A 15,262-nucleotide genomic window follows, 5' to 3' on the forward strand; every position below is an offset into this window, starting at 1 on the left:
TAGCGGTAACGATATTTGTATGAAAAAAATTCCACATCTGAACGTTGATATGTCAGTTTTTAATTTTTTTCATACAAGTACCGTTACCTCTACCCATACCGCTACCGCATACCCTCCGGTGTGGCCAAGCCTTAAGGCTTGGCCACACCGAAGGGTACATACGGTAGCGGTACGGGTACTTGTATGAAAAAAATTCAAAACTGACACATCAACGTTCAGATGTGGAATTTTTTTCATACAATTACCCGTACCGCTACCGTATGTACCCTTCGGTAAGCCTTTAAAGGCTTGGCCACACCGGAGGGTATGCGGTATAGCGGTAACGATATTTGTACTAAAAAAATTCCACACCTGAACGTTGATGTGTCAGTTTGGAAAATTTTTATACAAGTACCCTCACCGCTACCCGTACCGCTACCGCATACCCTCCAGTGTGGCCAAGCCTTAAAAAAGGAGTACGTTGAACAAATTGGATTTTGTATACCAATGTCCATATAAGGGGTTTAAGAAGCTTAAAAGAAGCTTTACCGAAACTTTTAAAAAATTAAAGAATTTTCGTTTTCAATTTGTTTTGATTTCTTTTTATATTGTATGTCATGAATGCGTGAAAAATTCCTTCTTCCAAAGAATAATAAGCGAATAGAAAGGGAATCTTAAAAATATATCTATACTGGCATAACTGTTTCAGTAGAACACACAAATCAAAAAATCAAACACACCCACGCAAAATGTCAAACACATTTGACATCTCTGCCACGAGTTGTCAAAAATACTTCTCTTGCGGTGTTTTGCCAACACGTTGCCAGTTTCTGGAGAATTTTTGTGAATTAAATTTTGCAAAAAAAGCTTGAAATTTGGTCTTAAATTAGTGCAAATTAAGTTTAAAGTGCCTCATCCGTTCAAGCACATTTGATTTGATTCAAAAAATGGTAAGTTACTCTACAAGTATCCAAGTAAAATACAAAAGTTCTCCAACACTTGCTGACGCATCGAACTTGCATATTCCTTAAATTTGCAATTCCAATTAAATTTTGCATCATTTTCCACTTGAAAATTCATTTTGAAAGTTTCTAAGACTGAGAACTCAAATAAGCTCTGGAAAATATAAACGAGCTCTGGAGAAATCCTTGATACATTTTGTTTATTTTGTTTTTAGGCCAACATCGAACGTAAAGGTACCTTCAAGGTTGAATACCTCCAAAAAATTGAATTGGAAGTTCAAGAAAAATGGGAAGCTGCCAAAATCTACGAAGTCGATGCTCCCAAAGAAGCGCGCAAAAGTCTAGATGAAAAGTTCTATGTTACCTTTCCATTTCCTTACATGAATGGACGTTTGCATCTTGGACATACCTTTTCTCTGTCTAAAGCTGAAGTGAGTACTCCAAAACATTAAAATCTATAAAAGCCAATTTCAAATTCGTTTTCAGTTTGCCATTCGTTATAATCGTTTAAAAGGCAAAAAGGTACTTTGGCCATTTGGATTCCATTGCACTGGAATGCCAATAAAAGCTTGTGCTGATAAACTTAAACGAGAACTACAAGACTTTGGTTATCCACCTAAATTTCCATCCAACGAGGAACCAAAACCCGTTGAAAAGGTGGAAGTATCAGCTCCCAAAGACAAGTCTAAAGGAAAAAAGAGTAAAGCTGTAGCTAAAACAGGAGCCGCCAAATATCAATGGCAAATTATGCAAAGTCTTGGTTTACAAGATGAAGAAATAAAAAAGTTTGCTGATGAAAATTATTGGTTAGATTATTTCCCACCTTTGGCTGTTAAAGATTTGCAAAGACTTGGTATTCATGTAAGATTGTCTAATTGTCAATAATAAGGAACGAATTTATATATGAAGATTCTTTCAGGTTGATTGGCGTCGAAAGTTTATCACAACAGATGCTAATCCTTTCTTTGATTCATTTGTTCGTTGGCAATTTAATCATTTGAAAAATCGTGGAAAGATTTTGTATGGCAAGAGGTATACTATCTTCTCGCCTAAAGATGGACAACCTTGTATGGATCACGATCGATCAACTGGGGAAGGTGTTGGTCCTCAGGAATATACTTTGATTAAGATGAAAGTTTTGGATAGTCCTGAAGTTTTAAAGTAAGTATTATTTTTTAAATAAAAATGAAGGGTTCTAAGTTGTGGTGGGGATACTAATCACTATACTATCGAGGAATTCTATTTAAGCGCTTAGTGCAAATTTTTAAAAACGTTGGTTTTTTTCTGGCGAATATACCTGACCATATTTCTTATAGGCCATTAATAGAGAAAAAACAATTAAGTTCTCTCTTTTCTTGATTTAAATGTCCACAAACCATTTTCGTATGCACTAGTGCACCGAGTAGAGATTTCATATTCGATTCAATAAAACTAGTTTTTTTATTTTATTTATGAAGCTTGAAAAATGTAGGACGATAGTCATGGTCCTAAGCAATATACTTTATTTTTTTTTTCTTACGATAGTCATGGAACTAAGTAATCTACTTTTGTCATATGATGATGTAACTTTTAGTATTGTCCAAAGGACCCCGCACATTTTGTATGGGAAGTGGCCCTCGGTGAAATTGTCTGAAATTTTAGTATGTTGTTCTCTTGAAGCCCTTGATCAAAAGTCGACATGGGCAGAAAGTCGAAAAATGGACAGTTTTTTAAATAACGGGTTTTTTCCGATGACTATCTCAAACCTTGTAAAAGGGATAGTAACTCTCTATATTGTGTTTTGCGCTATTTTTTAGTGGAATCCGTAAGTTTTTAGGGTTGCTGAAGCCGAATCCGAAGTCCATTTTGCCCCATCACGTCAGGTTTCAAGATAACCTCAAAAAATGTCAAAGCCCCAAAAATATTTTTTGTCACGACTAGGTCCCGCGTATTTGATCTCATGAAAAATGTTGCTTAGAATATTCTTAAAAACTTGTTATTTAAATTACAAGAACATCTTTCTGAATACTTTTAACATCTAAATATAGTATGCAATTTAATTTGTTAAATGCCAACAAAATTTTCAAAAAAAAACTTTTCAAAATTGTTGCATACCGTTTTTTAAGCTAAATATTTTCATACTGGGTTTCCTGTAGTAAGATAAGAAAAGTTTAAGGGGTGATTCTGGAGTTAGTTGAAAGTTGGTATAATTTTTCAATGATATAAGGAAATACTTACTTTGGTATACCTGGACCCAGATTAACGCTAATTTTCCTGTTAATACTAATGCTAGTATAAGGTCTTTATTCTTAGAAAAAAAAATTGATCAAGATATCAAAAAATGAACATATGATTGTCAAAACCCACAACTTTGGTACATGGAAAAATCTGCTTAGAATAAGTTCTTTAAAAACATTTTTTTTCGCTAAGAATACAAAATTTATTTTTGTTGTTTAAGATTGTTTTTGTTTAAAATCTGATACCAAAGTCGGAAGGTACATATCACTTTTTCATGATTAAATATAGCGCAGGTTAAATTGCGGTAAACATGTAGTATTTAAATTTTAAGGTTGCGGTCAGTGGTTTGTCAATATTTATGACAAAAGAGCTAACTGCAATTGATTAAGATTTATCTAGACTTCACAAATTTTTCTCCTTGCAATCTCGTAGGCTAGTAAAAGGAAAGGAGTCGCTTGACATGTGTTGTTTTTTTTGTAATATAAATATACCCGAGTATGAGTTCCAAGTAGATTTTAAAAGCACTATACTAGTAGTACCGGAAAGTTAAATATTATCCTGTATAAAATTCATAAATACATTTTGACTTCAGGGCTCGAAAGAGTATCAAGACACGAGTCGAAAACCACATTTTGCACAATCGCACCTTAAGTCATTTTGTTTTTTATAAAAATTTTACTTTTTCGCGTATTTTTGAACCTACAGAAGAAATGTATGGCATACTTGAAGATAATTTAATTTCCTACAATATATGTTATTTTTCCTCGTTAGTTCGTAAAGTAGCAATTTTATTGCAATTTTTGCATCGAAAACCAACAAACTATTTTGTATTTATTACCTTTTTTTACCGCTGTTTGGCTTATGAGGTGGTCTTGACACATATGAGTCATGTCTTGATTAATTTTTATCAACGAAAAAATCTTTCCATTGACACCACAAGTACTCAAAAGTGGTGTTTCTTGAAACAAGTGCAATTTGTTTCTGAATAAAACCTGTACAAAATTCAAATAATTTAACCAAAATGCTATAAAAACCCTATTGCTTTGTCTAATCAATGGCGATATCAAGTTCCTGCTGGTTCCCTAGAGATTCAATTAAATTCACCTACCCAATTCAACATTATTCATTTATCACTTCCATGACTTGCAATCAAATTTTCTGAAGTAATTAATTTCCTTTATCCATTTTACTCTCCAGATCGATTAAATCGCCAGTATATTTCGTTTGTGCTACGCTACGCCCAGAAACAATGTATGGCCAAACCAACTGTTGGCTACATCCCGACATTAAATACATTGCCTTTAAGACATCCCGTTCCGATGAAGTTTACATCAGTACCCGTCGTGCTGCTCGCAATATGTCCTATCAAGGCCTAACCCCCGTCGAGGGAAAGGTTGAAGTTCTTGTCGAACTAACTGGTCAACAATTATTAGGTCTCAAACTATCGGCTCCACTCACACCGCACAAAGTAATCTACACACTGCCAATGTTATCAATTCGTGAAGACAAAGGCACAGGAGTTGTAACGTCAGTTCCATCCGATTCACCTGATGATTATGCGGCTCTGGTAGATTTACAAAAGAAAGAAGCATTCCGACAAAAATACGGCATCGAAGATGAAATGGTCCTCCCATACGTTCCTATTCCAATCATTGAAGTTCCTTCTTTGGGCAAACTAAGTGCAGTACATTTGTATGATACTTTGAAGATTCAAAGTCAAAATGATAAAGATAAATTAGCTGAAGCCAAGGAAATAGTCTATTTGAAGGCGTTTTACGATGGTGTGTTATTGGTTGGTCCATACGCTGGTCGTAAAGTTCAAGATGTCAAAAAAGATCTTCAAAAGTTGTTGGTTGATGCTAAGGATGCTGAAATCTACTATGAACCAGAGAAGACAATCATATCTCGCTCAGCCGATGAATGTGTTGTTGCTCTTTGCAATCAATGGTATCTTAATTATGGAGAACCCGAATGGCAATCGATGGCTTTTAAGAATCTTAAAAACATGGAAACCTTCCATGACGAAGCGAGAAATAATTTCGAAGCTTGTTTGAATTGGCTGCACGAATATGCTTGCTCTCGGACTTATGGTCTTGGAACTAAGCTTCCCTGGGATGAACAATGGCTTATAGAATCACTATCTGACTCAACAATTTATATGGCCTATTATACTGTGTGTCATTTACTACATGGTGGATCGTTTAAGGGTGAAACTCCAAGTCCAATAGGAATCAAATCCGAGGATATGACTGCTGATGTTTGGGATTACATCTTCTTCAATGAAACTCCATATCCTAAGACCAGCAAGGTCAAGAAGGACAAACTTGATCTTTTGCGTCGTGAATTCAATTATTGGTATCCTCTGGATCTTCGTGTTTCTGGAAAGGATCTCATCCAAAATCACTTGACATTCATGTTGTACAATCATTGTGCTATTTGGCCCAAGGATGAGGAGAAATGGCCTCGAGGAGTTCGTGTAAACGGTCATCTTTTATTGAATTCATCGAAAATGTCTAAATCCGATGGTAATTTCTTGACTCTCTACGAAGCTATTGAAAAATTCTCTGCCGATGGTATGCGTCTTTGTTTGGCCGATGCTGGTGACAGTGTTGAAGATGCCAATTTTGTTGAAAGCACTGCTGATGCAGGTATTCTGCGTTTGTACACTTTCATTGAGTGGGTGAAAGAGATGCTGGCATCAAGACCAATGCTCCGTAAAGGAACTCCATCCACTTTCAATGATAAGGTTTTCATTAGTGAAATGAGTCTGAAGACAAAACAGACTGATGAATACTATCGGAAGATGTTGTTTAAGGAAGCTCTGCGATCTGGATTCTATGAGTTCCAATTGGCTCGTGATAAGTATCGTGAGCTGTGTGGCAATGTTGGTATGCATGAAGATCTCGTTTTTGAGTTCATTCGTCGACAGGCTTTACTCATGGCTCCAATTTGTCCTCATGTCATGGAACATGTGTGGACTTTATTGGGAAACAAAACAAGTATTTTACATGCCCATTGGCCCAGTGTTGGAGAAATCAATGAAATTGAAATTCAATGCTCGGAGTATCTGATGGAAGCTGCTCATTCATTCCGTTTGAGCTTAAAAAATCTTCTGCAAGTGAAGGGTAAAGGTGGCAAGGAAAAAGCTGTTGATCCTGCGAGTTTGAAGCCTGATCGGGGTACTATTTGGGTTGCAAAAACTTATCCTCCATGGCAATGTTGTGTTTTGAATACATTGAAAGAGCTTTACATCATTAAAAATGTTCTTCCTGATAATAAAGTGATTTCTGCCACTCTGCAGGGCAAGGAGGAATTGAAGAAATTCATGAAACGAGTTATGCCTTTTGCACAGATGATTCGAGAGAAAGTTGAATCAGGCAAAGGAATCTCGGCAATGGCAACGGTTTTGGAGTTTGATGAATGCCAGGTGTTGATGAATAATTTGGAGTACTTAAGGAATACTCTTGATGTAAGTTTAAGACAGTTTTTCATTCTCCAACCGATGACTAAGTTTTATATTCTTTTTCTAGCTGGAATCACTTGAAGTTAAATACACAGATGATCCATCTGCACCGGAAAAGACCCGGGAAGAAGTCCGTCCAGGATCACCATTTATTGCATTTACAATTGCTCCAAATGTTCCAGTTGTTTTGACAAATCCCATTGAACGATCTGGACTGTTTACAGTAAACACTGTTGTTTCTGAAGGAGATAGTGTTAAATCGTTCCATGAGAAATTGGCCAAAATTATTGGACTTAAAGGTTAGCAGTTATTTTATGATTGATATTTTAATAAAAATCTTAATTTTTTTTTTTTTTATTCATTATAGCAGAACTTAATGCATTGAAAATCTGGCGTTATGAAGATCCAGTATTGGGACCTAGACAAATTCCAACATTTGAAGATTATAAAACAGGCAAAAAACAACTTACGGAAGGTGTTTTTGTTTTGGATGTTGAGAAGAAAATTCTTAATTTGAAAGTCAATGGAAAACTGCAGAGCATTGGAACACAGTTTATTTATGTTGTGGAGTAAAGTTTTCATGTTCTCTGGGAGAGGATGAACTTTATTTTATTTATACTTTTTTTTTTCTTTTTTTTGGTTTTCATTTTTACTGTTTATCTAGTATTTTCTAAAACTAACGTTACATTTTGAAAACATAAATTATTTCCAACAAAAAATTGTTTTTTATTTGTTTCATTCAAAGACGATAACCAATATATGTGGTTAATTTTGAAAAATTTTGTTTTTTCTATTTTTAAAGCGTCAAACAATGAAGAGTTCCAAATCTTTGCAGCATTTAGTCACTAAAGGCTGTGGTGGCACGAGACGGATGTTGTCTTGCAAGTGCAAGTTGAAGATATATTGTATACAAAAGTGAGCGTGGCATGATTCGTGAAAATCTCGTTAAATTTTGAAAAAAAACTTGATTTTCGTTCACCATCTCGAATCGACGCACTGTGCGTGCGTGCGTAGGTCCACCGCCTAACGGAAAAAAACTTAAATAGCTGAAAATGGTGTTGCCGTTTTTCAGTTATATCGCTATACCCATATTTTTTTTTTTTTTTCGCTTAGATTTTGTTAAAGAGTTAACAGAATTTGTTCAAGATTTGTGTTCAGATATCGTGGGTTTAAAGCCAAAATCACGAATCTGCAAAATTGTAGTTCGGGGTTTTGGCTTTCAAGATTTGCAAATTTAGTTCAGAAATTTATTTTACAAATAGTTTAAGTTGCTAGGCAGCAGATTGAGAATTGTGTTCGACGCAGTGAACAGAGGAACCGACAACAAGTTAAATGACGCATCCACACTAGGTTGATCAACACGTTCTACATACCTTCCAAATCGACATACTAAACAGTGTTAAACATTTCCAAATTATTCTAACTGATGCATATAAGACATATGTAATTGATCCCACACATCAATTGAACAAGTTTGTAAAGGTTTTAGGGTACAGTGCTGTGCAAAACGTATGCAACTGTTTGAACTGTTTTTGAATGGAATGGTTGTATGGCCTATAATTTTTTTAAGATGATTTTCAAATGCATGAGCGTTTCCCCTCATAAATTGCATATTTCTCTTATGAGCAGAAACATGCAGAAAATAAATACGGAATAGTAAGCTGAAACACAGCACTGTATGTTGAAAGTGTTGATCAACCTAGTGTAGATCCAGCTTATTAACAATTATCGACTATGGCGGTAGCCGATTCTCCCCAGGAGTAAGAAATCGCATCCTTTCAAAAATATATTCCTTAGCAAGAGAATCTCAGGGAAGACAATTATGGTATATTTTGATTATTTTACTTTTCTGGATTTAATCATGTAGGTATTTATATATTAATATTTATTAGGGTATATAGACAGTTAGTTGGGAACTAGCCAAGAAGCCCCATTTACAACGAAATGCTCAACAATTAAAAAACGAGTACAATAATTTGCATCAACTCTTAAAGTGTTACTTTGAGCAATAGAGTTTTTTTCTATTTTTTATAACTGCACCCTCGTTGGTTATGACACGTTGCAGAGCCTGAAGAAGGAGCTCGTATCAGCAGTCGGTTCCAGCTCCCGACAGATGTTTTCCGTATTCTCTGTTTATAGCGGGCACAAAACACACTTGTTATTTGCTTTTATTAGGGTAGTGTAGAACATTTAATTAATGGTCAACATTTTTCTTTAATTGGAGTAAGAAAAATGGTTTGTTATTCATTTTTAAAATTAAAGCAAAATCGTCACTGTGGCGTATGTGTAACATTTTGTTTGAATCGAAGAAATTATTCTTTTTATCTGTGGTCAAACCTTTTTATCAATGAAAAAAAAAAAACAAATGTTTTATTGAATGTTTCTTCTTTTATTTATTTCGCTAAACATTTAACTTTTTTTTTTTATATTTCATATTTTTCTCTCTGCTTTTTACTTAGTTTTTCGACAATTATCTACATTGACATTTTTTTGAATTTGATTTTTTGATTTTTTGTTTCATTGATGGGCTTATTTTTTTAAAAACTTCTAAACAATGTTTTATCATTTTCTTATTTGATTTTTAAACTTTAACAATATTTTATTATTTTTTCTATACATCTCTGTTTTTTAATTATTGTTTTTTTTTTCTTTGATTCATTTTTTTTTATCTTATGTAATTTTTTTGTTTTGTTTTATTACTTTTTATATATTTTCTTTACTTTTCTTCAATTTAATTTAAATTATTTTTTTCGTTTACATTTACATTCAACGATTTTTCTGTTTCATTACTTTAAAATGCACCTAGAAACTAACTTGCGGTTTTTGTTTTTTTGTTTTTTTTTTTTTGTATTAATATACTCTCTAATTTTTTTATTATCTATTTGTTTTTTTTTTGTTTCTTTTGTTGTTCAAATTCATTTATTTTAGTAACAGTTTTATACATTTTATTATATTTTTTTTTATTTAATAACTAAATTTATATTTTTGTTTGTATTGTTTTTTTTTTTTCTTTTTTAGTTATTATGAAATTGTGATTTTGAATTTTTCATTATTGTTTATATTGTTTTTAATTATTATTATTAAGTACAAAAAGGCTTACGCGTTATAGGTACAAATGAGGCATAGATGTGTGTGTGTAATGTATGTGTGTTTAGTGGTTTATGCGATTAAGTGAGTTTGTGATCACGATTATAGTTTTTTTTTTTTTGATGATGATCTCAATAGAAAAATAGAGAAGGTGGGTGGGTTGACCCAGGAAGATATACATTTTTTTGTTTCATTTTTTAAATATACATTCTTTACATTTACATATAGATCTAGGTATATTTTTTGGTTTTGTTTTTTTTTTCACTTTTGTTTTGTTCATTTTGTCAGTTTTTATGCATTTTTATGATTTTACAAGTTTTATGCTTTCATTTTTTTTTTATTTAATTTTTTAAAAATATTTTTTTACCCTGATTAGTTTTAAGCTACATAGTGTTTAATGGTTTCTTTTTTTTTATAAATTTAATTTTGGATGGAATGAGGAAAATGTTTTTTGTTTTATTTAATTTGGTTAACACAAAAAATTAAGCCATTTCCGAAGCTTTCATTCTTCTAACATTAAAATTCAATCGTACTCTTTAAAGTTGTGTTAAAAAAATTGTTGCAAGAACCAACAAAGATATTGTGTTAGTTCACAGAGTCAACAACTAATTTTTAAAAATCAAATTTTGATTTTCAGATGTTTCGAATCAGAGTAAGGTCTGATTTTATCCAACATTTTATATTTAACTTCAGCAAACATAACTTCCAGTAATAAAAAAGACAAATTTCAAATTTCATGGAAGCGTTTTTAAAGGAAGGGATATATGAATGATGAGTTTTTCAGTTCAAACATTAATTCGTTATAACTTATAAGAACAGGAGATGATAACGTTTTAAATAAAATTAACAATTTTTTAAATACCTACACAAATTTTGAAATCTTAACATGATGTAGTTACCCAAAATCATCGTTCTTTTTTCGGTAGTTTTTTTCTTAAAGTAAATGATCGTGTTTTTAGTTCTATGACTTTTTGTTTTGTAAGTTTTTCAGTAGAAAAAGGGATCTGTTCTGTAACCTTTTCACTGGCGGTAAGCATTTTTGAATTTTTACAAGAGCCATTGTATTTATTACTATAATCAAAGCAGATTATCGTTTAAATTCATGGATTTTATGGTCAGTCAAAAATGTGTGATAAAGTTACAGAACAGGGCACAATTCGACAGTCGATGATTGATAATAATCATGTCATGTTGACAAAAAAAACTTTCCTAAATGTTTAGGGAAAATTTTCTTGCCTAACTTTCCAGTCAGCTTTCCAATAAAATTACCTAAATTGGAAGGATTTTTTTTGACAGCTGACCAATCAGAGAACGAGAAATTACCTAAATATTTAGTACCTAACGTTTCTGAACCTGCCCATTTCCTGAACGTGCCCATTGACCTTCAAAAATTTTATTAATACTGTACATTACAGTTAAGTGAAATTTGGTGTCTTACCCATGCGACCGGTAAAATTCTTAAATAAATTTCGAAATTTGACATCCAAACTAATTTAGTCAATTTACTCAAATTTCCGTTCAGAAAATGACGTTGGCTAAATAACTATTCCCTAATATTGGGCACGTTCAGGAAATATTAGGGACTAAATATTTAGGCAACGTCATTTTCTGAACGGAAATTTGAATTAATTCACTAAATTAGTTTGGATCTGATGTTATTGTCAAATTTCGAAATTTATTTAAGAATTTTTAGAGACATCGCATGGGGCAGACACTAAATTTCACTTTTCTTTAATTAATTGCAACCGATAATACACTTGTTTTTCACACAAATAGATTCAATTTTGCTAACATAATTCAATAATTAAAAACAATCAGCTGTCATGTTGACAAAAACAACTTTCCTAAATGTTTAGGGAAAATTTTCTTGCCTAACTTTCCAGTCAGCTTTCCAATAAAATTACCTAAATTGGAAGGATTTTTTTTGACAGCTGACCAATCAGAGAACGAGAAATTACCTAAATATTTAGTCCCTAACGTTTCTGAACCTGCCCATTTCCTGAACGTGCCCATTGACCTTCAAAAATTTTATTAATACTGTACAAACAACTTTTGGACGCTTTAACGTCTAATAAATCAATGAACGCGGTCTGCATGGAGATTTGAGTAAATTGACTAAATTTGTTTGGATCTGATGTTATTGTCAAACTTCGAAAACTATTGAATAATTTTACAGATCGCATGGCGCAGAAACCAAATTACACTTAACTTTAATAAATAAATAATATTAATTATAACCGATAATGCACTTTTTACTCGTTTTTCACATAAATAGATTTAATTTTGCTAACATAATTCTATAGTTAAAAACAATCAGCTGTCATGTTGATAAAGAAAACTTTCCTAAATTTTTAGGGAGAATTTTTTTGCCTAACTTTCCAGTCAGCTTTCCAATAAAATTACCTAAATTGGAAGGATTTTTATTGACAGTTGACCAATCAGAGAACGAGAAATTACCTAAATATTTAGTCCCTAACGTTTCTGAACCTGCCCAATATATGAAGACTCAAATTTTTTCTACAACTCGGTAGTCAACATGAAAACTTTTGGTTGAAAGGATTTGAAAGATCAGTTGTCATATTGAATATCTACGGTTGTTTTTTACCGGTGTAAGAGAGAACATTTGTAACGAAAAAATACAAACGCATTATTTCCTATCCCTTCCCTGCCATTCCTCGAATTTTTTGACCTCCCCTCGCATTTAGTAACATTTTGAATGAATCAAAAATGGAATATAAATAAAAAGTTGTTTCCAAGATGGCCAAAAATTCGGCAGCACTTTTTAAATTCTATTTACTTCTGGATTTTTGATTCATTATGTTCAAAATTTTGTTCAAATTCGAATGTTGTTTCATATGCAAAAAATGTCTTTACGAACGCTATTCGGAATACTCTTTTTCATATACATAGTAATGAGCAATTTATGTACATAGTTTCTAAAGCCAAGAAAAATTTACTAAAGGAACTTTAGATAGGTTACAGGAAAAACTCATAACATTGGAAACTTTGATATTACATTTGAACATTTTTGATGCCTCTTACATAAAAAAAAAAACTTTAAGGGTAGTTTTCGGTAGATATCTATCTCTATCTACCCTTTTAAAATCAAGGTTTGCTTTTTTTAGCTAGGACACTTTATGAATTACAAAATTTCATTTTTTTTTTAAACTATTTCGAAAATCCTTGTAGGTATGGAACTTAAGGGTAATTTCGAGCATTTATAATGCAATGATTTTTTTATTTTGTTTTTTTATAGTTTTTTTTTTGTTTCTGACAAAATGTGTGTTTTTCTTGTTTTTTGAAAAACACATACATTTCTGGAATAATTTTTTGTATTTTGATTTTTGTAACACACACAAGTTTTCTTGTATAACAATCTTACACCATGATGATGTGTGTATGTATAATGTATGTACAGTTTACAATTTTTTTAAAATCCTAGAACATAAAAGAAAAACAAAAAACATAACAGAAAACAGTCTCTAACACGTTTTTCATTTTTTGTTTTTTTAAATATTCAGACTTATAAACTAATCGATGAGTAAACTCCGTGTCAACAACAATAACATAAGCAACATGAACAACAACAGTTATGGCGACGACAATTTTATTTCTGATGATGACATCTTACATTCATCAATAAAAACAAAATAATATGACTGTAATGATTCATAATAATTTACCAAATTCGTATGTGATTTATTTTTTGATTAGGTACCTAAAATGATTAAATGTAATTTAACGTCTAGCTAGAACAAAGTTTCTCTGGACCATTTGCGAGAGGAGCCCGGTAAACTTGGATCTCGCGACTCGTCGCTTTTGCTGCGACTTTTGTCGTCGTCATCGTTGTTGTCTACGTAACTATTGTCGCTGCTTTCGTCTGTTGTTGGAAGTTTGATCAAAGGCAGTTCTAAAATCACCGACGAACAAGCCGGAGGACTGTTTTGACGAATCAAATTTTTGAGCGATGCAGGCATCGTAATTAGTGGCAGAAGTGAATGTTGATTTGATGATGCGACAATTTCATCAGGACCACCATAGAACTGTTGGCCCTGTGGAATTTCCGTATTGAAAGTTGAACAGGTTTCAGCGGTTGTTGTGGTGGTATTGGTTGTAGTTTCTTCTGTAGTCTGTTCAGCACTAATTTGTTGCTGAAGTTGTGGCTTCATGAGGAGTCGTCTCTGTGATGATGGCGTCGACTCGGTTGTATCCTGACGTGGCAGGATGGTGAAATGGGTTTCTAGTGGTGGCGGTGCACGATTCTCGGAATCGAACGATGATTGCTGCTGAGAGAAATCTTTCATTTGGTGACCGATAAGAGAGATTTTCTCAGTGGAAGTTGCTATTGAAATGCTCTTATGGCGTTCCAATATTGGTCGTCGGGCGGGACGCTTGAAAGAACTAACATTGCTAACCGCTCTCCTAATGTCGGTGGAGTATTGTGACATATTAGGTGGAACACTTTTAACCGAATGCAGATCGTCGTGATTGTGCGACGTGGATATATTTGATATAGGACTAGCTACGGTATTGCTGGTTGGTACTTTCGTTGACCCATCTTCGATTACATCGTCTTCAAGACTTATCTCATCACTATCAGTGCTAAATTGCTCCATGTCTTCGTCGGTATCGGCTATGCTATCTAGAAACACTGAATCTTCATCAAGGCTTCGCATCTCTGAGTCCTGATACTCTATTGAGGAGATTTTAAAGGAACTTAAAGAGGCAAGTGGTGCTCGTTTGGGCCCAGCTCCAGCAGCTGCAGTATTAGCTGTAATATTTTTTGATAGATCTGCTGCACTGCCCAAACTACCTATGCTATTATTTCCTCCATTATTACCAGTTGCAGTGGCAGCAAATTCATTCGAATACGTGTAACTATTGTTGTTGTCAATTAAACGGCCATTGGTGGTGGTGGTGGTGCCCTCTAGCGGCGCTGATATTTTTCGTCGGACAACTAATTTAAGCTCGCTAGAATCATCGTATTTCTCGTGTAATTGAACAACTTTGGCTGTCATGGGATATGGGAGAATGTCAGCGGTATCAGCGCTTATTGAATGAATATGCTGCTGGCGACCTGACTGCGCACTTTCAGGATCATAATAGGCTATACTTTGTTTTCGTACAAAATGTGGAGCTATAGCAGACGAAGCTGCTGATGCTGCTTGTGTAGTTGTAATTGGTTTTTGTTGATTAGTGGCAGCTGTTGTTGAACTACTAATTGCAGTCTTTATGATGGAGGCAGCGCTAGCCTCTGTAGTTGGATGACTAGACGATGTTGCCTGATCGTTGATTATTCGTTCGCCGCTCGGACAAGGGGAAGCACTTGGTGTTGGTTGAATCACTTGGATATCTGGATAATAATAGTCCCACATGTCGTTACTAGATGTGCGTGATGCTGTGGATAGTTTACGTCGCAATGATGGTGGCAGATTGCCCAAACCTAGAGTTAACGCTGAACAACGTCGTTCGAGGTATGAACTTTCAGTGCTGCAGCAAGTCATGGCACTGCTTCGGCGTGATTCTGCTGCCTGTGGAAATAAAAATAATTTAT

General features: G+C 33.7%; 2 protein-coding genes across 3 annotated transcripts in view; one reads left to right on the forward strand and one right to left on the reverse strand.

Moving 5' to 3' along the window:
- The first annotated feature begins 751 nt into the window (after positions 1 to 751).
- Positions 752 to 7,339, forward strand: LOC129906718 (leucine--tRNA ligase, cytoplasmic). 2 transcript variants are annotated; one of them, XM_055982611.1, is made up of 7 exons: positions 752 to 929; positions 1,157 to 1,372; positions 1,428 to 1,802; positions 1,861 to 2,102; positions 4,356 to 6,627; positions 6,689 to 6,920; positions 6,989 to 7,339. In XM_055982611.1, the coding sequence occupies exons 1-7, from the start codon at positions 927 to 929 to the stop codon at positions 7,192 to 7,194; spliced, it is 3,546 nt and encodes a 1,181-aa protein (XP_055838586.1). In that variant the 5' UTR covers positions 752 to 926; the 3' UTR covers positions 7,195 to 7,339. The 2 variants fall into 2 exon arrangements, with proteins under 2 accessions (XP_055838586.1, XP_055838587.1); XM_055982612.1 differs by having other exon boundaries at positions 6,992 to 7,339.
- Positions 7,340 to 12,993: 5,654 nt separating this feature from the next.
- LOC129906719 (uncharacterized) overlaps positions 12,994 to 15,262 on the reverse strand; it is a 91,898-nt gene continuing 89,629 nt past the window's right edge. The window contains exon 7 of the mRNA XM_055982613.1: positions 12,994 to 15,239. Coding sequence (XP_055838588.1) covers positions 13,458 to 15,239 — 1,782 coding nt within the window. The 3' untranslated portion in view covers positions 12,994 to 13,457. The remainder of the gene's footprint in view (positions 15,240 to 15,262) is intronic.

This window comes from Episyrphus balteatus, chromosome 1 (assembly GCF_945859705.1).
Source record: "Episyrphus balteatus chromosome 1, idEpiBalt1.1, whole genome shotgun sequence".
Classification (NCBI taxonomy): domain Eukaryota; kingdom Metazoa; phylum Arthropoda; class Insecta; order Diptera; family Syrphidae; genus Episyrphus; species Episyrphus balteatus.